Source organism: Microtus pennsylvanicus, chromosome 2, assembly GCF_037038515.1.
Source record: "Microtus pennsylvanicus isolate mMicPen1 chromosome 2, mMicPen1.hap1, whole genome shotgun sequence".
NCBI lineage: Eukaryota > Metazoa > Chordata > Mammalia > Rodentia > Cricetidae > Microtus > Microtus pennsylvanicus.
In genome coordinates this window covers 93,951,108-93,978,159 of record NC_134580.1, presented here as the reverse complement: position 1 = coordinate 93,978,159, position 27,052 = coordinate 93,951,108, and the positions used below count along the sequence as shown (strand labels likewise).

Sequence of the window (27,052 nt, the reverse complement as noted above, 5' to 3'; positions counted from 1 at the left end):
TTCTAACTCTGTCATAGAGCTTTTTGTTTTGATGGTAAGTAGGTGCATAAAATATAGCTGATACTGAAAGTGTAAAACCTAAAAGCAGCAATGCAATCAACGGCACAATTTGGCACCCAAAGTCACCCTTCGCTCAAATAAACGGAAGGCATCTATACCAAGTGACTGTTTCTATGGAGCAAACCAAATAGCATGGTCCTACAGTAAATACCCAAAGTTCACAAAATAATGTTCTATACCAACCTCAAAGTAAGAAATATTAACCAATGAAAGCTGTTTTCTTATGTGTCATTTTATATAAATGTGGATCATTTTTTCAAAAATCAACAAAATTCCCGTGTTACTGTAAAATTTTCAAATCTCTTTCCTTAAGCACAAAACAAAACAAAACAAAGCCCACATGAAATCAAGACACTGCTGTAAAGCAAGCACATGTAATACATGAATGTATTTGGATGACTTTTTACTTCTAGATCCTCCTTAGGACAAAAGCAATAATGGCTGGGGGATTATCTCTGTCTAGACCATGTACCACTGAATCACGGGTCTTTGACTTCTCATATCTCCTCAGGTTGAGGATCATTCCTGCTGGCACCTTAGTCCTTCACCAAGGACCCTCTGACCAGCATCTTCTACCAACTTCACAACTTTTTACACAGTGAGCTATGGGAAAACAAAAGCGGGGAGTGGTGCAGAGACAGTCACTAACTGGCGTTTTCTAAAGTTACCGGGGTCAAAGAGCGCTCACTGAGATAGCAACATTGATATTCACGATGAGCCATTTTACGGTTTCAAGCTCTTTGTACCCAGATCGTGGACACAAGAGGCTCACTGAATCCCACTGCCTACACTGTCCATAGCACACAGTTGGGACCTACCTTCCAAGTTTGTGCTTCTTGAAAGATAACAACACCTTTCAGTGTGAGGGTTACAGTTAATACCTTCCATGCAATAACAAGCTTGTATTTTTCTTTTCAAACCAGTAAAGACACACCATTTTCTCTTTGTCAAGCTGTAAATATATGTAAGTTAGCGATGAACTATAGAAAATGACCTTTGTTAACCAAACTGGAAAAATCTAAAACAACTTCAAATTAGGACCCCTGGAATTCCCCTGAACTGTCGGACAGAACGGAACTTTTGAGAAGTAGAATATACGACATTTTGTAGTTACGCACATGTTCTTGGAATTAAGCCCTTACTTAATCCCTCTGGCAGCTGAAAAAATCACACGAGTGCACTACACAGGAAGACATTTCCAACCTGATAAATGTGTAACCGGTACAGAGGTTTGCAGACTTGGAAGCATCCCCTAAGAAGAACTACTGCAACAAGCTCCGTGCACTGTCTCCACTGCTCCCATCTGCAACGTGTACAGCTGCTAGCTCATTCCACTACCACTTAGGAGGAAGAACTTAGCGTATCATGCAAATGGAAGGTCAGTCATTAATGATCCTATAATTAATCATTTGGATGATTAAAATCAATTGGAGGTTCACAAGTAGAGTGAATGGTAGCCCTCATACAGAAAGATCTTAGAAAGGCTACTCCATCTATGAATGAGCCATAACTTCACATCTTTTTCGGAGCCTTTAATGTCTAACCTTATGCAGCTAAACTCTAAGCTAGCCTCTGAAACTCCAATAGGCTAAAAGATCTGGTTTTGCCTATCTCTGTTCAAAACAACTCTTGGCTCTTAACCTCACGTTCACTCTGAGACCTTTTACTTGCTCACATGTCTTCTCCTGTCCTATAGGCTTTACACGCCTGTCAGTTGCACCGTAAATCCTGTCGCAGCCCTGACATTAGTGAAGGGTAACAGGACAGCTCATGAACTATTCTTCCCACAACACCTGAAATTCCTCCACACTTCAGCTTGGTTTTTAAGTGCTGTGTCAGGACTAATCCCAAATTATGTCACAAGACATTTATGGCCTAATTCCAAGTATATTTTTAAATAAGTAACAGCTGATTTAGTAATGTCTACATTGCTCTACTTTAATTATATTTGATACACTTTACTTTTTACTAATTTTTATTTTATTTTACACATTTATTGTACCAAATACTGTCTCCTTTTTAGATATGTATACAATATACTTTAATCAGATCCCTATATTTACTTCCATAGTACCCAACCACACCCTCTCTAGTCCACTTCTTCCCAAATAGGCTGCTTTTTGCCAGTGGTCTTATATAACCACAACTGAATCTTTTCAGTTTAAATTGCTAACATGATTACAACAAATTGAACGGAACAATTTCTCAGTAGATGAGAAACTCTTGTATTTTATTTTCTTTCTTCATGTAGCTCTCTTTCAGCAACCATCCTCAATCCATGCAGTCTCCCTAATTCTACAAACCTTTGTTTGAGTCTTTCAGCATGCTTCACCCTCTAAAGGCAAGGACGCAACCATACTTATTCTTGCTTTACACATTCCACTTAATTATGAGTTTCTTTGATGAGCTGTATTCCTCTTCATCAACACAGTACCTAACATAATGCTCAGAACAACAAACAACTCCTGGTCGCTGTGGGATAAAGGACACGAGTTTGAAACCAGCAAACCTGAAAACTGTTTCAGGACCAGCAGTACTAGATCACTCAAAATCTAACCAGATCCAAAAGCCTATGGGTGCCTTCCTACCCTTCATCCACCACAGCAGCCCTTCCTGACAGCCTAGCACAGTAACTAAAACAGTTTACTTGAATATTGAAATTCATTCAAAAAGTAAGATCAATATGGACAATATAATTCTTCTTTTCTGGGGGAGAGGGAGTGGTGCTGGAAGTTAATAAAAACACATATTGTGTAGAAGTTGTGTCCCCGGAAAACACACAGCAGCACCACAGAGCATGCATCTACATGTAAACTACAGACGGCGACAGTGCCGAGAAGAAAAGCAAAGGGGGGCTGCAGGAAATCATTAGGACACAGGCAAGGTCACCAGTTCAGAATGAGAACTGAGACAGCCCTCCACCCCAGTGGTGCTTTGGAAATTTTAATCACCTTGCAATTGTGCTCAGAAACAGTCAATATGCTTAACTTAAATTACAAAGCCAACCTTCCTATTAATAATAAAGCTAACTTTATAACTTCATCAGTAATTGAATTTCAGAAGGAACTGAACATTTTAATCTCCACCTTGTAGAGGTATTTCCAACGATGTAACCATGTAAAAGAAGTGTGTACCTAGGACATAGATATGCCTACATTTATTGATGCACTATCCATATAAGATACAGAATTGTCTGAGATGCCCATAAACAAAGTATTAAAGAAAAAATGGAATATTACTGAGCTATAAATAAACAGTATATACTAACGTTTAGAGCAAAATACATAGAATTGGTGGACATTACACTAGCAATAGTCAGAAACAGAAAGATAAATAAGGTGTTCTCTTGCACACCTAGATACTAAAAAAAAAAAACAAAAACAAAAGGCTTTACCCAAAGGTGGAATGTAATTTCTTGAGGCAGAAAAGTGTACAGATAATATAGGTTATATAACGAAAGGGTACTCAAACACATACTAGTGTGTGTTCTACATCACAGAGGTATGACTAAGAGATCACAATTATACATTTTACGATTAACTAGAAGAGAAGGTCATGAACACAATGTATGACAAGGAGTTGGAAACATCACACCTTCCTTGACAGAAGAATTCTATACAGTATTAATCTGAACCCCGTCCCTCTCACCCACCAATTTAACGTATAGCAGGACATAAACCTGTGCTAAAATTGGGGGACAGTATAAATGGTAAGACAGAGAGCATAAAATCTCAATTACTCATGCAGAAGTTGAGATGAGCAGGCAGAATTTCAGGTGTAAATTATAACATGGGGACTTCCTAGCAGGGCATACATCTTTAATTGCTACGTTCAGGAGGCTAAGGTAGGAAGGCTGTGAGTTCAAGGCCAGCCTGGGCTATATGGCCAGTTCAGGCCCAGAGTGGGTCACAGCGAAACTGGAAAAAGCCTAAGCTTTCCTTAGCAATTTAATCTGCAACAGAGTACATGTTCCAGTCTTCCCCTTCCTGGTGTATATATATAAATATAAAATGCTACAAGAGAATAAAAACGTGCCTTGACACTTGTAAGACTTGTTTAAAACAGACTTACTCTGTCAGCTCCTGCTTTGCGCAGGTCTACAATGTACAGGAGACCTGTGATCTATGCTGACGTCATTTCCCCAGCGGTTATTTTATCTGCTACTTTATTCACTGTCGTGCAATAGAAAGCAGCTGTTGGGAGACCAGTCATGCTGCTACGACCAAGCCCATGACAACCACTCTAGTTACAATTTCTTGCAGACTCAGTTTTCCAACCTGTACAATGGCCTCAGGTGCCCCACCAACCCGATTAGGTTATTCTAACTAGCAGTCTAGAACAGGGGCACTAACAAGATATGTACAAAACTGTTTGCTAGCTGTAGGGCCACTTATGTTTCTTTCTAAGTCCTGAGATACTGGGCATTCCAGGAATCATCTTGCAAAAACCTAGCAGCACATCTACAAGGTGGATATTATCAAATACATGCTGCTAAAGTCACGTGCTACCAGCTATACCTTTTCACAGAAGGAAAAACAAGTTAAAACTGGCATTGCTCTAGCAAAACTAACAGCACATACACACACTTGCCCCTCCCCATGGAATAGCATTATTTTTTTTTGTGTGTGTGCCTGATTTCTAATTTTAAAAGGAAAAAGAAACTTAAACATATAAGCTGAGACTGACTGAGACTTGCAGCTCATTAAAGCTGAGGTGATTTCCCCTCTACAGAATTCTATTGATCTCCATAGTTCTCGCTAGACAAAAGTGTGGTCAGGGAGGGGATGATGGATGCCTCTGCCAATAGCACTGAACAAACCTGTTAGCTAATTGCTACCAAAGACAATTATCCCCGCATTGTTTCATAATGGAAACACATTACAAAACTCTAATATACACACAGGGAAATTTGATGATTTGACTGCGAAGCCATGTGCATTGAATTTCATTGCCAAAGGCCAGCTAGGTCGCTGCTGTGATGGGGAAGAAAGTGTCAGAATATAAGCCACAGTATCTTACAGCCCTTTAAAGAACGGGAAAGAAGAAAGGAAGAGAAATGAAAGGGACAATGGAGAGAAGGGAGATCGCCTGGCACCAGCAAAAGTTGACTGAATTCTGCAGCCTGGCAGTAACTTTAGTATTTCCTGCTCCTCTGTTTTGAAATGATCAAGCTTTTCAAAGGTATGCAGTATACTCACAGGGTGATTTTAAAAGGTATTTTTGATCCAGAATGCTATCTGAGTAGCTTTTTTTGATTGGCAGTCAACCTACTGGCAAGAATCGATTTGAAAAAGGTAGCTTCACAATAGTCCACTGTGAAGACTAAAAATAATATCTAATATCTGTCACAATTTTTACTTAAAGGGAGTGGGGGGATGTGATTCTATAACAACCCACAATAAAACAGCCATTACCCCAACCAATTACAAAAGAGAAAGCTCAAAGTAGCGCTATTTGCTTACGAATAATCATAGTGTAATTCAAGCATCTGATATTTGCATTGCTTCCTTTCCAAGAAGCCACAGTCTTGAAATCCATGCTCCTTGAAATGTTTCTAAATGTGCTTGTGTCCTGCTCCAGTGTATTCATGCAAGACATTTAATCCTAGCACTGGAACTACAGGAATTCTGATATACAGGATACATCAAATCATATTCAGTACTATTTAACTCTACTGTATAAAACGGTACAAAATAAAAAGAAAACTGCACCAAGGATGTACCACCATTATAAAGATAAATTAATGGCTACAAAATTTATGATCAACCTATTAACTTCATAATTCACAAGTCAATGAATTCTGTTTTATTGTGTTTGATACTGCTCTGTAAGGGCCAGCTACCTGCTTTAGACTATGCTGACTACTATTTTGACAAGACCTGGATAGCAGTAGGTCCAAAGCAATCAGAAGGTTGACTTTGACAAATGGTGGTGCTGCGGCGAAGTTGAAAATAACACACATCCACTTTAATCTCTTTCTTGATTAAATCGAAACCATACCATTCTGACATCATGTGATTTGCTCATGAAGCATCACTGCAGGTTACTTTAGAGGCTACATCTATTGAAATGATATTGAATTTTTAGGGGAAGTACTTAATTCATTCAAATGAAACCTTCACAAGGTAACTGGGCCACCAGTCACTGATAATTGCAGTTTCAAAGAAAATCAAAGGGAAGAAAATTCCCCGACAAAAGATAGAAAAAATAAAAAATCCAACGTGTGCTCATGGAATGATATTTTAGCAGGCATTATCTTCTGCCTTCAAAGACGGAAGGTTATGCCATGAAGCATATTCCAAAGCTTTTTACCTATCCTACCACAGCCAGGCTCCAAAGGTAAACATTACACTAGGTAATAAAAATGCAGAAGATGAAATTGTCTTTTTTACATGAGACTAGGCAAATATTTATGGGGCAGTTGACAAACTCCTGCCTAGTAAAAGAGCCAGCACTGAGAGCAATTATCCTGATATTCATGACTCACTTTGAATATCACATTGAATATTACTCATAAATCTTTTACGAGCACATCCCCAGAGCTCACTTAACAGCCGGTTTTAATCATGCAGTTGACACAGAGAAAATAACAAAATGTATTTTTTCAGTGGCAAATTAATTTAGGCTTGAATCTCCTCCCGTAGCTCTATTCTTTCCCTTTCCTTTTTTTTTCTTTTTTCTTTTCTTGTAGGAAGATCACTGGAATTCATTTTTGTACTTGAGAGTAGCATTTCTCCAGTCTTGCTGAATTAAAATAAAAAGGATGAATGTTTCTTTTACAGTCAGTTCCTGACAGTGGTTTTTTAAATGATGTATCTTGTTCTCTATATGAAAGATGAATCAATTTTTGAGTTTGATACACATTGTCTATTTAGCTGAATGAGGAGGTGAATGCAGAATTTAGACAAAGGAGAGAGCATTATTCTGAGTAGTATTTAAGTTGTGGGTGGTCTTTTATATTGCATTCAATTGTCATTAACTGTTGATGATAGCTGTTTTGGAATCTGGCTCTCATTAAGTGACTTGAGATGCCGTGTAAATTATTTTTAAATTGGGATAAGGGAGTAAAAGAGAAATGTTGGGGGGGGGGGGAATGAAGACGCAGCAAAAGAAGTAACTCACGTGGAGTCTGTTCATGCCCTTGAAGAAATCTCTCCAGGATAATCCGAGCCATTAATGAGGGTGCATAGTCCACCTTAAGAAAACAGAAGTAGAAAATTAAAACTGCCAAACTGTGCCAGCAGTTGATATTCCAATATTTTGTCAACACTGAAGATTAAGTCAATTTTAATCAACTGTAACAAGCGTCATTCATTAAAATCTTTCCCACCCTTGGTGGCTTCCATTGTAGTAGACTATAGAAAAATCTGTGCTGTTGAAAAGGATAGCTGGGTCATTCATAGAATACAACATCGGAATAACAATGATGGGAAAACTTGGAAAAAATACTTACCCAAAATAGGCAAAAATGTTCTTATAGTCTCAATTTTTGTTGGTAGGTCAATATTGCTTTCTACTCTAGAATTCCCTTCCTTTTCTTTTCTTTCTCTTTTTTTCTTTTTCTTTTTTTAGTTTTTCAAGACAGGGTTTCTCTGTAGCTTTGGAGACTGTTCTGGAACTAGTTCTTGTACACCAGGCTGGCCTCAAACTCACAGAGATCCGCCTGCCTCTGCCTCCCGAGTGCTGGGATTAAAGTTATGCGCCTCTGCTGCCCAGCAAAGCCCCTTTTCTATCCAACCTCCTACACTTACATTATTTTGTGTTCAAATTTGAGTTTTCAAATTTCAAAAAACACTTTATTTAGTCACTTTTCAAGAGCTAAATCAAATGTCCAAACCATTAAAAATAGGGATTTTTGACTGATTTCATTTTATCTTTAGAGGGAGCTGAGATTTGCTATAAGTTCTTTACACACAAAATATGTTACATGATAAAAGAAAAAACTACTTTGTGGAGATATTAAGAATAAAATAAAACAATACTAATATCTGTTACATAAATTAGCATACTGAGTTTGGCCCAAAATACTGCTGATCAATCTAAAAGGTTCAGAGCCCAGAAACTGAACCTGTTTTTAAACAGAGAATCAAATGGAAAACAAAGAACATTCAGAAGAAGTCATTTTAGTGATGATAATAATAAAAATAACAAATCACCTACTCATTTATATATTTTCTTTTTCAGATTATTCATTACCCATTGATTAATTTCACCAGGATACATATATACATATATGTGTGTGTTTAATATATATATATATTAAAAAGCAATGATGCCTCCCTAATAAAATACTTTTCATCCTGAGTGTAAAATGGGAAATATTGCTCATATATTATCACCAGAAATTTTTCTTGACAGGCAGCCAAGTCCCATGTCCATACCAAAGTTTTATCTTGATTAAGTAACTAGATAAAGAAGGTAGCTTCATTTGTGTGAACAGTTTTTTTTTTCAAATATGTGTGTACTTGGACGCCCTTAAATTCCCTGAGTAGAAAGAAATGCTTTCCACAGAGCTGCTTATTCGGAGTAACCCACATCAGGGCTGACACATGAAAAATGGTGAAATTACCGAAGGTGGTCCAGCCTGAATAAGGACTACCTTATTAGTTCAGGTACCTGCATCTCTCTAATTTTCATATTAATCATGTGTCCATCTTGCTCTGAAATAGGGCCATCATGCTTCATGTCAGAATTTAGCATGTAAGTAAAATTCATAGTGCTTCAAATATAACTTGAAAATATTTGTGTGGAGAGAAGAGAATGACGGATCATACAATCACTAACAGAAGGAGATCTCCTAAAATATGCATTTTCAAGCCTGATCAGGAAAAATGGTATTAAGACATTTATGAAACCAATGGTGGCTACCTAGATCTCTTATCCCCCCAGTCAACAATAATATGGTGCTTGTGTCTAAGAGGAGAGCTGCTGCACACTATAATATAGGAGTTACATATTTCTCATCAATTTTTACAGTTTCCACTGATTAAATATATATTGACTCATAAAATATTACCATCACATCAACTGCCACCAGATAGAAGCTTATGTCCTTTAAGTATTAACTAGCATATAAACACGGGAGGCTCGATGTTTAGAAGCCATAATCTGGTACCCACCATTCCCAAATTACTCCAATGCATTAGTAATCTCATGGAAAGTGTTTTCTCTGCACTAACTGGGCACCAAAAGAAAGAGGTGGGGTGGTAATCTCTAAATAACTATTTCTTTTGGGGAAGCTAAATATTTCTACATATTCACGGTAAATAGTAGATTTATTGATGGAGGGAAATAGATAGTGATGGGTTAGCTTTTCCTATACATTCCCAATAACATCGAATCTCAGATCAGTCCCATAAACTAAGCTCAATAGAACTATCCATTAAAAATTCAAATGAGCAGCTGGAGGAGAGTTGGCTTAGTGATTAAGAACACTGACTACTCTTCCATAAGACCTGGGTTCGATTCCCAGGACCCAGGTGGTGGCTCACAACCATGTCTAACTCCAGTTCCAGGGAATCTGACACCCTCCTCTGGCCTTCACGGGGATTAAACACAAACAAGGTACACAAACATACAAGCAGGCAAAACACCCATACACATAAAAATAACAATAAATCTTTCTTTAAAAAATGAAACTCAAATGAATATAAAGTGCTCTTTTAGAGAACTTCCACCATCAATGTGATCATGTATGAAAGCAAGCTCCATATCTGCATACACTTTTTCCCAGGTGCACCTACAATGCTATCCACTCCCTCGTCTCTTCCACAGAGGATTATCACTAAAATTCTACTTAGCACTCAGGTAGTACGTAAAGTCACTAAGAGCATCAGCTTAGAAAAACAACAGCAAAATAACAACCGCCCTGCTCTAGAAATAAGAAAATAAGACACAAGACAAATCGTTCTCTGTGTTAGCCATCCTATCTATCAGTTTGTGAAGATGCTTTCCAGACTATTAAAACCGTCTAGTAACTGATGGGTAATTGCTCTTCTGCTGACTGCAGCAGCGTGCAGCAGACATGAGCTGCAAGGGAAGCCATCCTTCCTTCCTAATGCAGCATGCAGACTTGCTGCTCCTGCAACGCCTAATGTTCATGGCACAGAGTCATCTTTAATGCAAACACACATTTTCTGCCTTGCCTCTCTGTTTCCCATTATAACACAACACAGAAACAGTGTGCATTTCATGCCGTCCCTATGAGGTTTGCATAAGCCATTCCAACTCAGACTCAATACTGTATTGCTCTCATTACAGTGGATAAATATTTTAGAGTTTAGGAATTAAATATTTTATTTTTCGGTAGGCTCTCTGCAACTATTGTGAACTTTCTGCAGTTTCTCCACTCGTAGGAAATCTTCAGGGTTTCCTTTTGAAAATGCTAGGCTGTTAGCTGTTTCCCCACACAGGAGCAGATCAGAGCTGACAAATAAGCGCCATCAATCACGTTATACTTGGTGTTAATAAGAATATTATGTTTCTTTATGGGAAGGCGCTTTACCATAGGCTTGTGTCCTTTATTATAATAAAAGTTTACAGACAGAAAAATGAATCAAGTAAATGATACATTGCTAAATATAAAATTTCTCACTTCGGTTTTATAATACTTAGCATAGGTTTTATTGGCACACATCTCTTTACTTGACACAGGTATTTCTCATGCTAAATGAAGGCACCAATCCTAAGAGCATGTTCAGAGCTGTTTGGCTGAAATTTTCCACAAAACAAGAAGCAAAGAAGCTGTTTGTACATTTGCCTTAAAAGAAGTAGACTAATTATGTCGACTGATTTATTAATTCACGAAGTTCTTTGTCCAATTATTAAAAGTACAAAGAGATCAGGGAGCAATTTAAATGTCTAACACACCTCAAAATCTTTCCCTTTTTTTAAAGTTAATTACAATTCTGAGTAACACTACTCTCGATAGGCCCCTTAGGTTCAGCTCAGGTTTAAATAAAATCATAACAATAACATTACCTCATTGGCCAGCTCAAGGAGCACAGGGGCTGCTCCGTTTTTCCCCACACCATCCAGGTACCTAGACAGACAAAGGCAAGTGGTCATGCAGTGACAAGGAAGGGCCAGCACAGACTTGTTAGTGTCCCCTGTGTATACACGTTTCTCCTGGGCAAATGCCATGCTCAAGTCCTGTTAAAGCAGTGAAGGGAAAGACAGCACAACAGCTTCCCTCAAACCAGCCAGCTACTGAAGGTGAGGCAGAAGGCACAACCACACCAGTCTCCATTACTTCATAAACTTTTAGAAGTAAGGGAACAGAGATTTCCAGACTCCCATCCACAGCACTCTGTGCCACACACAGCATCTCAAAGGCAGGAGGAAAGCTGGTTTTCACAGCTTAAACAAAGCATGCAGGCATGTCGGCACCCATGGCACTGAGACCTTACACCTCTGACATCATCTCATCTGCCCTAGATTCCTGTAATCACCTCCAGCCTTCACCGCCAAACTGCACTTCACCAAGCCAATAAGCACTAAAGCCCAGGTTCTCCTAGACGTGGAACATGGGACGGTTTGTTTAAACCAGACTTTGAATGTGGTATCTGCCTCCTCTAGGAGCTCTGAACACGCATGTTCGATCCCAACACTACACGGTAACCACTTACCAGGCACTGTGAGGTTCTAGATAATATGGATCTTTTTGCTCTAGTTCTACTAGTGGTTGGACCTAGCAATTTACACATGGTAGGCATGGAGTCTACCACGGAGCTCTTTCCCTACTCCTTTTTTTGCTGTTTCGAATTTGTAACATGGTTTTGCTGAGTTGGCAGGCTGAGCTTGAACTCACTATGTGGCCCAGGCTGGCCTGTGATTCTCCTGCCTTGGCCTGGGATTACAGGCCTGAGCCAGGATGTATGGCCATAATCCAGTTCCTGTCCACTCTACTAGGCCAGCCTCATCTCCAGCACTGTCTGCTACACTTAGCCTTCACCTGTGTTAACTTGACATGGCTCCAGTACCATGGTCTCCAGTCCACCATCCATGAGTTAACGCCCCTTCATGTGCTAATGGGAAGCAACTTGAACATCTCTCTATCAAAGAACACAGAATAGCGTACTGCCAAGCTACAGAAGTCCACCTATCTACAAGATATGTTCCAACATATTTAGTGAATGCCCGAATTGATACAGAACTCTGAACTCCACATATATGATGTCCTGTATGTGTGTGCGTGCTCAACATAAAGACTAGCTTATTAATTCAGAGTAAGAGATTTATAACTGAACAACATTCTATAATGAAATTTATGTAAATGTGGTTCTGTTTCTCTCTTACTAAACTTCATTCAACTTTCTTGTCATAACTGTGTGAGATAACAAAGGCCTATATGGTAAGAGGAAGTGAGATGGCCGATAGGCACTGCAACCCAGCTGTAGGCTACTACTGTTCTGACAATAGATCAGCAGGGGATCAGGGAGCCGATGACCACAGATTACTTGAGCCATTGGTAGCAAAACACTGGAACGAGGAGGACTAGTTTACTTGTCTGTCTCAAACTCATCTCCCAGTGTAATGCTGACAGGCTCATTAGGGAACTAGATTTCATTCAGTTTATGATATCTACCTCAATTCTTGTCTTATAAAAGATGGTTATATAGTATATATGCATATATACCTTGTCTCTACTAATAATCAAATAACTTTTAAATCCACATTAGACAACCTATCCAATAAGGATATTTTCTCAAAAATGTCTTCTTTGATTGGCTATATTAAAGTTCTTTGTTGATAGTTTAAAAAAATAAAGTCAATAAATGAGTTCTGCCATATAACTGCCAACAGCAAATACTGTATTACATAATAACAAAAGCAAGACAGAGTTAACACCAATTATAATAATTCAAACCAATGTACTTCCCACATACAGTGGCCCTTCTTAACTATAACTGTATTAGGTAGGAAACAAATGAGGAAATAGGGGCTTCAGAAGCATAGGTGGGAGATAAGTAAGTGTGGGTTTAAAAACAGGTCCAGAAGCAAAGAGGGAGAGGGATAAATACAGCCCCCTAAAAGACAAATACAGAACCCAAAACTGAGCAACTGTGGCTTAAAAAGAAGAGCCCATGGGAAATAGGTAGGACGAGAACTTCAGCCTATACTTTCAGTGCGCTGACAAGTATGCTCAAAGAATAAAATAAATAACCTGGTGTATGGCCATGTCACACCAAATAAGTGTGAGAAACGCAAACTCTCGAAGAGATCCAACCCTGGGTCCAGTACTTAATAGTATACCGTCATCGGGGTAGCTTTAGGATTCGATATTTAACATTCATGTATACTTCAAGTACTTTTGAGAGCTCCGGGTTAGGCCTTAATCTGGACTCTGAAGAAGCAACAGGAAAACAACCCTGTCCCTATCATCACAAAGATATGACAGTCTCCAGACAATAATACAACAAAACAAAGAAAAAATGGAAGACATAATATGTGCTATGATAACACTTAAAATTAGGTGAGTTGGTCAGGAAGCCCACCTCCAAGGGAGTAGCATAAAGTGAAAAGAAGGGTTAGCCAAGGTGTGTGGTTCAGGGGCAAATTACTTACACTAGAGAACTGTTGTTCTGAGTCAAAATTGCATAGTTTCCTATAAGAGGTGCATCCATCACTATACTGATAACACACAATGGAAGCGTCTTAACAAGTTTAAACCAACAGGAGCTGGCCAAACAGCAACCCCAATGTACACTGTCTACATACATTCAATCAGCACAAATTCTTAGTGCTGTGAGTACAAGGGCTTCTCGTTAGCTCATAAGAGGAAATCAACCTCAAGGCACTGATATAATCTACCCAGGCCAGCACAGTGACGCACTTCTGAAGCGGCAGTGCTGGAGGAAGGTAGATCACACAGAGTCAGAGGATTGCAACAACCCTTTGGTCAGCCAGTGGAGCTGAACCACTCAGCTCCAGAGCCACTAGGAGACTCTATCTCAAAAAATAAAAAGTAATGAGAAAATAAATAGGTGAAGTTCTATCTGGAAAACACCTGGTGTCATCTTCTGGCATGGACACTCATGTACACACTCTCCCCCCCCCCTCTCTCTCCACACACACACACACACACACACACACACACACACATACACACACACACACACGAACATTTACATATATCCCACACATAAAAAGACCCTTAGAGAAGAACAATTTTATAATATCTGACTAGAAGATCTGTGATCATGACATTATGTACTTATTTTAAAAACCAACAGCTGAGTTGGAGCTAGAGCACAGTAATAGAGCTCTTCCCTAGCATGCACAAGACCCTAGGCTTAAACCCTCAGTCTAAAACACAAAACCCTATAACCGTCACTATTTTCTCTCTTTTCAGAATGTTCTCTGCTTCCCAACAGACCAGTAAAGGCCACTCTTAGTCCTAAACAGGGTCTGTTTACCATTATTCCAGACACTCCATACAGACAATTGCCAGAGGTGGGCTAGACTCTGCAAACACACCTCTGTTGACACTTCCCTTACTGAAATTCGCACATTTGGAGACATAGCTATCTTCTGTTCCACACAACAGTTGAAGGCAGGTATTGTGTCTTTTACACACATGCACCAGCAGGACAGTGGTGTGCAGCAAATGGGGCTACTGGCCATTTAACCTCCTTCCTGCTATAACAAAACCAACCTGAGGAAAGACTTAGTTTGGCTCCCGGCTTTGAGGCAGGGCCCGGCTCAATTGCTCAGGTCTGAGGCGAGGGATGAATCATGGCAGGAGGGCACGGCCATGTCAGTCAGGAGGCAGACAGGCAGGAAGGGGCCAGGACAGTATGCAGGCTCCAAAGACACATGCCCAGTAACCTACTGAATGGTGTGACCTGTACATATGACAATTTTGGTCTCTAGTTATTCTGATCCAGAAATGCCCTCACATTCATTTAAAAGAGAAGTGTGTTAATCTCTTCCCAGGCATTGGTCATCTGACTCTCAAGATTAGCATCACAGTGGAAGCAATGTTCAGAGAGTTTTATCATGCACTGTCAATATCAGGTCTCAACAATTCTTTTCTCCATGTCAACATCTTAGAAAATTAAATTGATCCAATTTTGTATAGCTACTAAAGCTGTTTCCTGAGCCAGTGTGGTTAGAAGGGATGGGAGGAGATAGGACTGCCAAACTTGATACTGATGGAAACTTACAGATCTGACCATCTGTGATGGTCAATAATCATTGTCAGCTTAATTGGCTTTGGAATCACCCAGAGCTGAGTGTATGAGGGTGCTGACGGTATTTCCGGTGAAGAACAGAGGAGGGAAGGCCCAGCTGGAATAAGGATAACAGGAGGAAGGCATCTGAGTACCAGCATCTCCTGTTGTCTGTGAGGAGTTAGAGCCACACCTATTTGCTGAATGAACTCTGCTATGAAGAATACTTTCACAAGGGAGGGGGAGGGAAATGGGAGGTGGTGGCGGGGGAGGCAGAAATCTTTAATAAATGAATAAAAAAATAAAATAAAATAAAAAATAAAAAAAAGAATACTTTCACAAATCACGGGTCAGCAAAAATCCTTCCTTCCTTAGGTTATACTTGTCAGGATCTTGGACCCAGCAACAAGAAAGGTAACTAAGAGCCCAACCATGTGTGAGCACAAAAGCCTGTGTGAGCATTTGGAAGAATCAAGATAAATTCCACCAAAGATGTTCCTGTATGAGCGTAAAACAGCATAGTGCAAAAGGCTAGAGAACTGTTTTCAAATGAACACACGCTGTCTGCAAATATCCAACGAAGAAGATTTTGACACCAAGGCAAAAGCCCAGGAACACACTTTCTCCTGCCCTCCTATGTCTTGGTGAATCATCATGGTGCTCTCATGGTAACTACTGACTTTGAATGCACAACTGACATAACCAAATGACAGCTAGAAGGTAGCTTTGGAGGTTCTCATACTGCTGCCAGGAACATAACCAAGACGCTTCTCGACAGTAATTTAGCAACATATAATCAATTTCTAAATGTTCACATTGTTTGTACCCGTAATTACATACACAGAAATCAACCAGTGCCGATGAGTCAAGCATGGAGGTGTTTACCACAGTATTATTTACAGTATCAGGGCACTGGGGACATACTCAGTTCTCAGGAGAAAAACCTGGGAAATTCAAGTCTTTCACATTGTAGAATAAGGCAACTAATAAAAGAAAAGGCTTTTTACAAAGTAAACATATATAATATCACATACATTTTTCCATAATAAAATCCAGGAGTGGTAGCTGCACATATACTATGACCTCATCTATGTAAAACTGGGTTGTCAGAAGGCTGGGCTGAAACTTTAACCAGTACTTATCTCTGAGCGGCACAATTATGGGCATTCATTCATTCCTTTCTGTGCCATCACAAATGTGCTTAGTTTTCACAGCAGGTGGGATTACTTTCATAAAGGAAAAAAATTAAATAAGTTGTTATTAACATTTTCCCATTGCTTAAATATGTGTGGATAAAACATAAGTTGCCTTTATTCTAAGAAACCTAGAAAACAAAAAAGAACCTCTTAAAGCCAACGTACCTTGGCAAAAATGTTTGCCCTGCATATTTACAGCGACAGGCTGGTGAGGCTGGTCTGCCTGAAAGGTAACAATATGGCTGGCTCCCACAGACAGACACAGGGGAGGACTGGCAATGGATCAAGACACTGGCAGGGGGGGATGGTATTTCTTCTGAGTCTCTATTACTGGTTTTATTTAAAATGCTTTAATGCCTTATCATAACTGAGACTCTAATATTTAAAAATACAAAAAAAACAAATACATTTTTATATCCTCATGACCACCCACTCTACTGTTAATTACTCAGTAAATATACTTAACTATTTTTTTTATTTTTAAAGTAAAACTATCCAATTAATAGGAAAAAAAATCACATATCAATAATTACTAGTACATTAATTTTTCGTTGCTGGAACTGAACCTATCTATGTCTTTGTACAAGCTAAGCAAGTGCTCTACACCACTGCAAACCAAACCCTCATTTTTTTTTTTTAAGTTATTGTGAAACAGGGCCTCACAAAGTTACCGAGGCTGGCTGCGAACTTGAGATCCTCGTGCCTCTGCTTCCCCAAAGCTGCAATTACAAGAATGTGCCACTAGGCTTGGTGTGTGTGTGTGTGTGTGTGTGTGTGTGTGTGCGCGCACACACACACACACACAGAGAGAGAGAGAGAGAGAGAGAGAGAGAGAGAGAGAGAGAGAGAGAGAGAGTTTTTATTTGAACTAGTTTGTAAAAGTACATGGTTTTGAAGTTATTTAATTGAAAGTGCCTTTACAGTGAGAGGAACGAGTGTCAGCAACCCTATCACTACCTGTCAAGCCCCTCACTTCCTCTCCCACCATACAGGGCTTTACATCTCAACATGGCCCTGATTTCATCTGACTGGCTAGGACTATAACGTTTACAAACAAAAATATTTTTTCTTTTTCTACAGATGTGGTGATGCAAGTCATTAAGCATAGTCTGAGGCAGGTGAATTGCCAAGTCAGAGACCAGCCCGGGCTGTATAACAACCTCTTGTCTCAAAACAAACAATTATTTCTTAGCATGTAAAAAAAAATAACATTTAACTATTCATTTTTATTATTATCTCGGTACCAAAGCATTTGGAGGTCTCATAGAACTTAAATGTAATTTCATTAAGGTAGCTACGACTTTCCTTGAACTATACAAAGACTTGTTTGGAGAGGAATTCTAAACACAGTGTACAGGGGGATCATCTACACATTGTTAATATCTTTACCTACTCAAATCAAAGGGAATCTTTTATGAGCAGAGTGAATGACTTTTTAAAAGAAAATCCAATTTCAATAGCTTCTTGATTATTTTTTAAATTTTATCATTCAAAATTTGCAAATAGATAAAAAATACCACCCACCCAAATTAGCCAGACCCCAATTTTGTACAATTTGTTTGTACAATTCAGTGACCTTGTAAGAGACACCATCTCACCCTATCAGAACAGCTCTCTTCAACAAATCTGATAACAACTGTTGGAGAAATGTGGAGAGAAAAGAATCCTTACTTGTCTGTTGGTGGGGTACAAATTAATACAGTCGTGTAGAAATCAGTTTGGAGAGTTCTCAAAAATTTTAAAATAGAACTACCATATGCCCCAGCTCTTTCACTCCTGGGCCCAAACCCAGACTCCAGAATCTACCATAGAGATATTCAAACCCCATGTTTATTGACGCTTTATTCACTATGGCAAGCAAAATGAGCCAACCTATTTGTCCACCAACAGTTGAAGGACAATGAAAATTTAATGCATATCATTACCATTTATTGTTATCTATTTATACATCAAAATAATGATAACAAATGTCAGAATTAAGAAAATCTGAATTTTCTTAAAAGTTCTGTTTATCTCAGAATAATAAAGCTGAAATTTAAATATTCTCTGAACACTATTATATTGGTTTAACACTCAACATTTTTATAAAAAACATAAAGCCCCCACTAAAAGATGACAGTTGTATAAAATGATGTTTCTTCATAAAGTGCTTACTTGATGAAGGTCTATCTTAAATACCTAAAATGGCTAACCCAACAGATAGGAGGCAAAATACTACATTGGATCTCAATTCTATTTTTTTTTTCAGCGTGCTGATCTGGATAAAAAATAAATGAAAACTACTTTGGAAACTTGCACATATACATGTGGGTCATATGTACATGTGAACGTATACATGCATAAAAGATGTGGCTTAATTAAACTTTCAAGTAACCAAATAAGATTCAGTAATAACTGGCTTCCTCTCATATAGGACATGTGCACAAACCTACACTGACATCGTCACCATATTATCCACACATGCCAAAGAAAGCACTTAAAAACTTACTGACAAATATGCTAAAAGTTTTAAATAACAGTCTTGAAACTATATAAAAAGTCAATTTAAATGACCTAATTTATTCATAATAATTACCACAATTAATAGGTACTGTGATACCCTCTAGTGGGGCAGGCAGGTCATACCTCTGGTAATAACTTTCAATCGCTTCTGGTGTGTGATGTTTGGCATGTGTCCTTTTAATATGTTTCTGAAAAAAAAATCCACAAAAAAAATTTTAATATTGTGTCACATATCAGGTTCACGAACAGCAAACACATATTTCCTCACCCAGTGGCGAGCACATGGGGCAAATTGGTAAGTAATGGCTTGGGGACTGGAGTGGCAGCAGAATTTCTTTTGCAGCTACTACATCTATGCATTTTAATCTCCTGCTTGGCTGGGATGTCTTCAGACCGTACCACAGTACAGTATATATGTAAAAGCCACCAGGGTCATAGTAATTGAATCTAAATAAGTTTGCTTAGGGCTGCAGAGGGCAAAGGAAAACTTGTTCCCTCTTTCAACCTTTGTATTAATTTTCCCTCAATTCAATTCCATCTAAGTCCTCTGCACTCGGGTTTTACAATCCAATTGCCATATTTAACCAGGAAGAACATTGCTTAAAAACAACTTATTTGAAAACTACAAAAAGTAATTCCATAGAGACTTGCCACTTGACTGACACCTGTCATCTCATGATAAATGACTCCATTTTCTGCCTCTCTTGCCTTCTGCCACTCCAGCCGTGGTCATTTATCATCATCTCTGTCAGCAATGGGAAGCGGCACTGACAGTGCAAGTCAGCAAACATTTAGCACATGGAGCCACGCAACACGGGGAAATTATTATTGTCAGAATAATAATGGTTTAGCATAATTTATTACAGGTCCACCAAATAAGCAAAGGCTAGATGTTATTAGACAGATGGATGGGTAGGCTTGGCAGGCCTCCACTGAGACGCAGGCGGTGCTTGATGTGGAAAGGAGAACATCCTCCAACCCAATCAGAGAGCTGGCAGTTCAATTACAAAGAAATAAAGGGACATTCATCATTCAATTAGGCACCTGTCAACCCTCACAAAGGAGAAAACTTCTAACCTGGTACTCCTGGGAGAAGATGCTCAGCAGAGTGGCCTGCGATTGACTGGAACAAATAAAAGAAGGACAAAGTTAATTACTGGAGTGCACAGCAAAGAAATAAAAGAGAAAGGACCTTCAAAGGTAGGCCCGCTGCCCTGTAATCCAACAGAACACGAAAACAAGTGTGGAGAAGTTGTTCCAGATGAGAACCTCACACAAAGGCTTCCTGCTGCGAGGTCAAGGAGAGAGGAAGAGTGGATGGGGAGAAAAAAATGGTCCTGATGCAGGAAGCATACATAGCATTTGGATTCTTTGCAACCTCAAGATGGCTGCATCATATCTGTACTATAAAATGGGGCTTTATTCTATGAAGGACCACAGGAATAAGGTTTCTTGCCACAAACAAATGAACTACTCTAGGAAACAGTAGGAGCACATACTTCACTGAGTGACAGCATTCCCAGGTTTATCTTGCTGGCTGTCCCAGTTTCATGGGGAAACAATAAACAACTGTCTTTACTAGGGGCAGTACAGAGGCCAGTGGAACACTCTCACCTACTGACAAGCCCTGAAAACAGAAGCCAAGGCAGCAGGAAGTGTCAGTCTGCAGAAGGCCTCACTCCCAAAGGCTACAGTTAGCCAGGATGCCATGGTACCAAACACTTGGCAGTGAAGCAACCTGGGAAACATTCTCCAGAAATGAGGAGTTTGCTTCTACAGCTGTCCCCTTTAGGGATGGCACAGAATTTCTCTCAAAGCCATCAGCATCCCCTGCTGCCTTCTAGCTGCCCTCGGCGGGCACATCCACCATTAATAATGACTATTTCTGATATAGTCTTCTAGTAAATGCAAACTGAAGAGACTGTACTTGAAATAATTTGACTTTCACAGTATGCCAACACTCTGTGGACATTATTTTCTTTTATTTATGAATGAAACCTTCCAAGTGTATCAGCAGTTCAGAGAGCTTGAAATAAAAATACCTCCACATTTGCCTGCTGACTGCCAGTGCCCGCAGCTTCTGGAAGCCATCATGGGGTTTGCTTCTGACCCACCCCACCAGGACCAAATTATATGAGGAGATTTAAAACAAACAACAACAATAACAATACAAAAACATAAAACCCTATAGGGCCAGCAAGATGGATTGGTGACTAACGGTACTGACAACCTGAGTTCAATCCCTGGGACTCACATGGGACAGAGAGTCCTGCAAGCTATCCTTTGGTCTGACATGCATGCACCCATACAAGTACAAATATATCACATATTCAACACAAACACATACAAAACTAATTTTAATAATGCCATCCCAGCACTCTGGAAACTGAAGCAGGAGAACTGTTTCAAGTTTGAGGTCTACATAGCAAGTAGGAACCAGTGTGAGCTACAAGAGTGAAAATCCATCTTGTGGGAGGGGGCCAGGAAGAGAAGGAAAGGCAGAAAGAGAGAGACAAAAACAGATTGGGGCCGGGCAGTGGTGGCGCACACCTTTAATCCCAGCACTCGGGAGGCAGAGACAGGCGGATTTCTGTGAGTTCGAGGCTAGCCTTGGTCTACACAATGAATTCCAGGACAGCCAGAACTGTTACACAGAGAAACCCTATCTCAAATAATAGTGATAATAATAAAGAACTACTTTATTATGTCAAAGAGTACTGAGAAATGACCTAGGACAATTATAAATTCATTAGTCAATTTTTTTTCAATTTCCTTTTGAAGTTGGAAGCCATCTTTTTAAAAAAACCTAATTGTATGTATGTATGTATATATGTATATTTGGCTTGCCTGAACTTAATGTGTAAATCACATACCTTGGTAGGGCTATTGATAAAAGCTTCTGAAAAAGATGCCAAAATGAAAGTTCAATCTGTATAAACCACTTTACAAAGTAAAACGTTTTAGATCTATATACGATTAAGAGACCTCTCCTCATAGCACAGAATAGATTGATGCTATGAAGCATTTCACAGTACACAAAACGTACACTTCTAGATTTCAAAAAATATGATAAAAACATTGGTTGGAAAGACAAAGATGTCAAGTGTGGTGCTGCATGCCTTTAATCCAAGCACTTGAAAGGCAGGAGCAGACAGAACTCGGAGTTCAAGGCCAGAATACGAGCGATAGTTTATGGAATATACTGCGGAAGGGCAGGTGTGGGCCGTGGCTAGAACAGGTCCTGGAGCAAAGACAATGGGCTGTGGAGCCTCTTCTGCAAGTATTTTCACAGTGAGAACAAGTTTCTCCACATGCAGTTTCCTGCATGTAATTCACACCATGGAAAGAGTAAAGCCCAGGCTGTCTCATGTCCAGTTCTAAAGGCCAACCCCCACAACCTCTCCTACCCTCCAACCTCTCCTACCACACTAATATCCTTATTGCAAGGATGAAGAACTGCAGGAAGAAACATTAGTTTAAAATGCACAATGAAACATCTAGATAAAGTGGTGAACAAAATTTACATCTAACTCTAGAACCTAAATTCTTAATTCCCATGATATTTGTGCCTTCCTACCAGGTCCTAGAAAATGGCTCTGCCAGGCACGCAGGCTAACACCTCTGCTCAAGCATTTATGAGGTTGTAATACGACACAGACCACCTGACAGGTGGAACATGATTGAAGCCACAAGAGCTCAAATGTTCTGACCGAAGTAAATGACTTTAGATAAAAATTTCCTTTTTTTAAAAATCAAATTGGACTTTTCCTTTAATTAGCCGCATCAAATACAATTTTCTTTTTGGATTGAAAAATAAAGGGACTATTAACGGCAGCAAACAGTCCTTTAAGAGGTAAAAGGACTATTAGGTACTTTCCATTATCCTTTCTACAACTAAGGTGCATTTTAACTACCACTACTGCCTTGGGTGTTTTTTTTTTTTTTTCCTGAGCTGGTGTGGGACTACTTTATTTATTTATTTATTTATTTATTTATTTATTTAAGATTTCTGCCTCCTCCCTGCCACCGCCTCCCATTTCCCTCCCCCTCCCCCAGCAAACTCCCCCTCCCTCGTCAGCCCAAAGAGCAATCAGGGTTCCCTGACCTGTGGGAAGTCCAAGGACCACCCACCTCCATTCGGGTCTAGTAAGGTGAGCATCCAAACTTCCTAGGCTCCCCCAAAGCCAGTACGTGCAGTAGGATCAAAAACCCATTGCCATTGTTCTTGAGTTCTCAGTAGTCCTCATTGTCTGCTATGTTCAGCGAGTCTGGTTTTATTGCCTTGGGTGTTTCTATCAGACTTTATGTGTGTTTTACTCAAATGTCATTGCCACCTCATACCTTAACATCTCAAGTATAAATGGTGAAAAAACACTTTCTAAGCTGTTAATCTTATAAAGCAATATTTAATAAAGAGTTTCCCACTTACAAAGAGCATACTCTGTAAAACCCAGATTCTACTGCCAACAGCTATCTAGTCTACAGCTAGATATCAGTGTTTTCATTAGGCATCCAAAGAATATGGACAGACACAAAAGGAACAACTACAAATCTAAAATGATACACATATTTTTGTACTATTCTATCACCATAAAAGAAATACATGTATCCATTCTACTAGAATTATTCTTTTTAAATTATTGTGACTAAAACAAAAAAACTACTGTTGGCGGAGACTGTTCGTTCATTTCCCAGCTGCCTGGACCTGAAATAATCACACAGAAACTGTATTAATTAAAACACTGCTTGGCCAATCACTTAAGTGTATTGCTAGCTAGCCCTTATATCTTAAATTAACCCATCTCTATTAATCTGCATCACTATGAGGCCATGGCCTACCATCAAGGTTCCGGTGAACTCCATGGGCGACTACATGGCATCTCCCTGACTCTGCCTTCTCTCCTCCTCTATTTGCTTGAAATTCCCACCTTGCTCTATTCTGCTAAGCCACTGGCTGAAACAGCTTTACTCATTAATGAATAAAAGCAACACATATACAGAAGGATGTCCCATACCAAAACACCACATAGAATTGTTGTGTAGCATAACAAATTAATATTTTTTAAAAGATGGAAGAAACCCAGGTAACAATTTAGGTCAATACTATCGGCACCCCGAGGGACATCTAGGCAATCATCATCATTCCTTGTTAAGGAATGATTCTTTTGCCCTTTCTTTGATTTCCTTTAGTTTTACCATGAAAAGTATGTATTCTAGAAGTTAGTATTGCTGGGCACTTGCAAGGCAGAGGCAGGCAGAACTCTGTGAGTTCAAGGCCAGCCTGGTCTATAGAGTGAGTTCCAAGACAGTCAGGGCTGTTACACAGAGAAACCCTGATGTGGGATGTTCCTTCTGTATGTGTTTCTGGATTATGTATATTATTGTGTTTTCTTTAAATTTTTTGAATGTTAATGAGCTAACTACAGTGAGACAGTTCATTGTACAGGCCTTTAAGCTAAATCAACATATATGTTTTAAAGATATCTTGACCTCAAAATTTGAGTCTGAGGATATGCTACTTTGAAAAGATGTTCTACTTTTGTTCTCAAAGAAGAAGAGAACATGTAGATTCCTTCCAGGCTAATATGGTTGGATGGAACAAGATCCCCTGAAAGGTCTCTGTGAACCACTAAAAACACTTTGTCCAACAAATAGCAAGAAGCAGTTTGGAGAAAACTATGCCAAAATTCTCAAAATAATTGTTTATAAATGTTTATTTTCATTTTTAAAAAGTTGGTTATAAATGATTAATCGTCAAAATCAATTTCTAAAAAAAAGGAGGGTATGATATAAAGATGAATACTTTGCATTGGTATGGATCTTGGTCTATTGATACAAATTTAAAGTCAATTTTGTTATACTGTGGATATGTATTCCTGCTCTTGATTAAGGTATTGTGTTTGTGTAGTTCATTTAATAATGTAACGCATAATTAAAAACTGCAGATTAATAAACAGTCGTTTATAATAGTCAAACTAGCAGTCATATTAGGTTTTCTGGATGTATAGAGATATATTTCAGATGGACAGGTATTCTTCAAATTTTTCAAAAACCTACAGAATATGGCATTTAAAATGTTTTTTAAGAGCTTAGACTTTTCTCAGGAGTGACACATGTCTGCTTCTGGCAGCACCAATTACTTCAATGAGGTTTATGGGCATTAAAGAAACTCATTATGGAATTTGCCTTCAATGTGACAAGGCTAGCCATTTGGGCAAGAAACTGCTCTTGCCTGAACTGCTTAAAGGTATGTTGTATGAACTGGACATGCAGGACTCACAGAAAAGTGACTGTTGAACTTTTCAAAAGATTGAATGGTCCTTCAGGGTTCCTGCTTCACAGAAGAAACTGCCAGACATTCTGGAGGACACAGAAGAAAGTAACTGACAAACTGCCCATATAGGAGAAACAATCTTCAAATTTCCTGCTTCATGAAAGAGTCTGCCAGACATTTTGCAGGGCACAGAAGAAAGCAACAGATGAACTTTGTCAGTACAAGGCAGAATAGATCTTCAAATTTCCTGATACATTGAAAAGTTTGCTGGATACTATAGGTCTGTAGGCTGAAGATAGATACCCCAATGTTACAGAAGAACTTTGGGTGACTGTTCAGGCAGTGAGATATCTCTGTCAATTCTAGAAATTTGGAAATTACTTACAATGCACTTCTTGCTTACTTAGGTACTTCTGGGGTCTTTGATGGAGTTGAAGAATAGATAGTTATAATTATAGTTTTCCTTAGTTATGATAAAGGAAAAATTAGATATAAAAATTTTAGATTCACAAAGATAGGACAGATCATATTTTCCTTAATTTGACAAAATAAATGGACTAAATATTATAACTATAATTCTTGCTTTATAACTGTTATATGTAATTTTACTATGTTAAAATTAAAACCTTCCTTTTTAATTAGACAGAAAAGGGGAGAAGATGTGGGATGTCTTTCTGTATATATGTTGCTTTATTGGTTGATGAATAAAGATATTTTGGCCAATGACTTAGCACAGTAAAGCCAAGAGAGAAATCTAAACAGAGATGTAGAGAGAGAGCAGGCAGAGTCAGGGAAATGCCATGTAGCTGCTGAAAAGGAAAGTCACCAGAACTTTACAGGTAGGCAACAGCCTGGTGGTGATACACAGATTAATAGAAATGGGGTAATTTAAGATGTAAGAGCTAGCTATGAATATGCCTAAGCTATTGGCCAAGCAGTGCTGTAATTAATATAGTTTCTGTGTGATTATTCAGGTCTGGGCAGCTCGGAACATACAAGCAATCTCCTTTTATAAAACACAGTCTTGAAAAACAAACAAATAGAAAACACTATCCTGAGTGAGGTAATCCAGACCCAAAAAGAGGAACATGGGATGTACTCACTCATAATTGGTTTCTAGCCATAAATAAAGGACATTGAGCCTATAATTCGTGATCCTAGAGAAGCTAAATAAGAAGCTGAACCCAAAGAAAAACATATAGTCATCCTCCTGGATATTAACCTTCATCAGGCGATGAAAGGACACAGAGACAGAGTCCCACATTGGAGCACCAGACTGAAACCCCAAGGTCCAAATCAGGAGCAGAAGGAGAGAGAGCACGAGCAAGGAACTCAGGACCGCCAGGGGTGCACCCACACACTGAGACAATGGGGATGTTCTATCGGGAACTCACCAAGACCAGCTGGACTGGGTCTGAAAAAGCATGGGATAAAAACCGGACTCACTGAACATAGTGGACAATGAGGACTGCTGAGAAGTAAAGAACATTGGCACTGTTTTTTGATCCTACTGCACGTACTGGCTTTGTGGGAGCCTAGGCTGTTTGGATGTTCACCTTACTAGACCTGGAAGGAGGTGGGTGGTCCTTGGACTTCCCACAGGGCAGGGAACCCTGACTGCTCTTCAGGCTGATGAGGGAGGGGGAGTTGATTGGGGGAGGGGGAGGGAAATGGGAGGCGGTGGCGGGGAGGAGACAGAAATCTTTAATAAATAAATAAATTAATTAATTAAAAAAAAGAAGTTAGTATTGTCTATTGGTAAACATTGGAAGAAACGTCTTATGCAATACAGACTTTTTTTTGTTCCGGGCTCCTCAACTGCCATGTCTATGAGAGTTAGACAAAGG

General features: G+C 39.2%; 1 protein-coding gene across 7 annotated transcripts in view; it reads right to left on the bottom strand.

Moving 5' to 3' along the window:
- Nucleotides 1–27,052, bottom strand: part of Cdin1 (CDAN1 interacting nuclease 1) — a 240,042-nt gene that overhangs the window by 160,658 nt on the left and 52,332 nt on the right. For 6 of the 7 annotated variants that reach the window (XM_075961757.1, XM_075961754.1, XM_075961758.1 and 3 more), the window contains exons 2-5: nucleotides 20,009–20,054; nucleotides 19,055–19,119; nucleotides 11,041–11,101; nucleotides 7,183–7,255 (exon numbers count right to left, since the gene is read on the bottom strand). In XM_075961757.1, the coding sequence (XP_075817872.1) occupies nucleotides 7,183–7,255; nucleotides 11,041–11,101; nucleotides 19,055–19,119; nucleotides 20,009–20,054 (245 nt within the window). The remainder of the gene's footprint in view (nucleotides 1–7,182; nucleotides 7,256–11,040; nucleotides 11,102–19,054; nucleotides 19,120–20,008; nucleotides 20,055–27,052) is intronic. The other variant, XM_075961761.1, reaches the window with a different exon arrangement.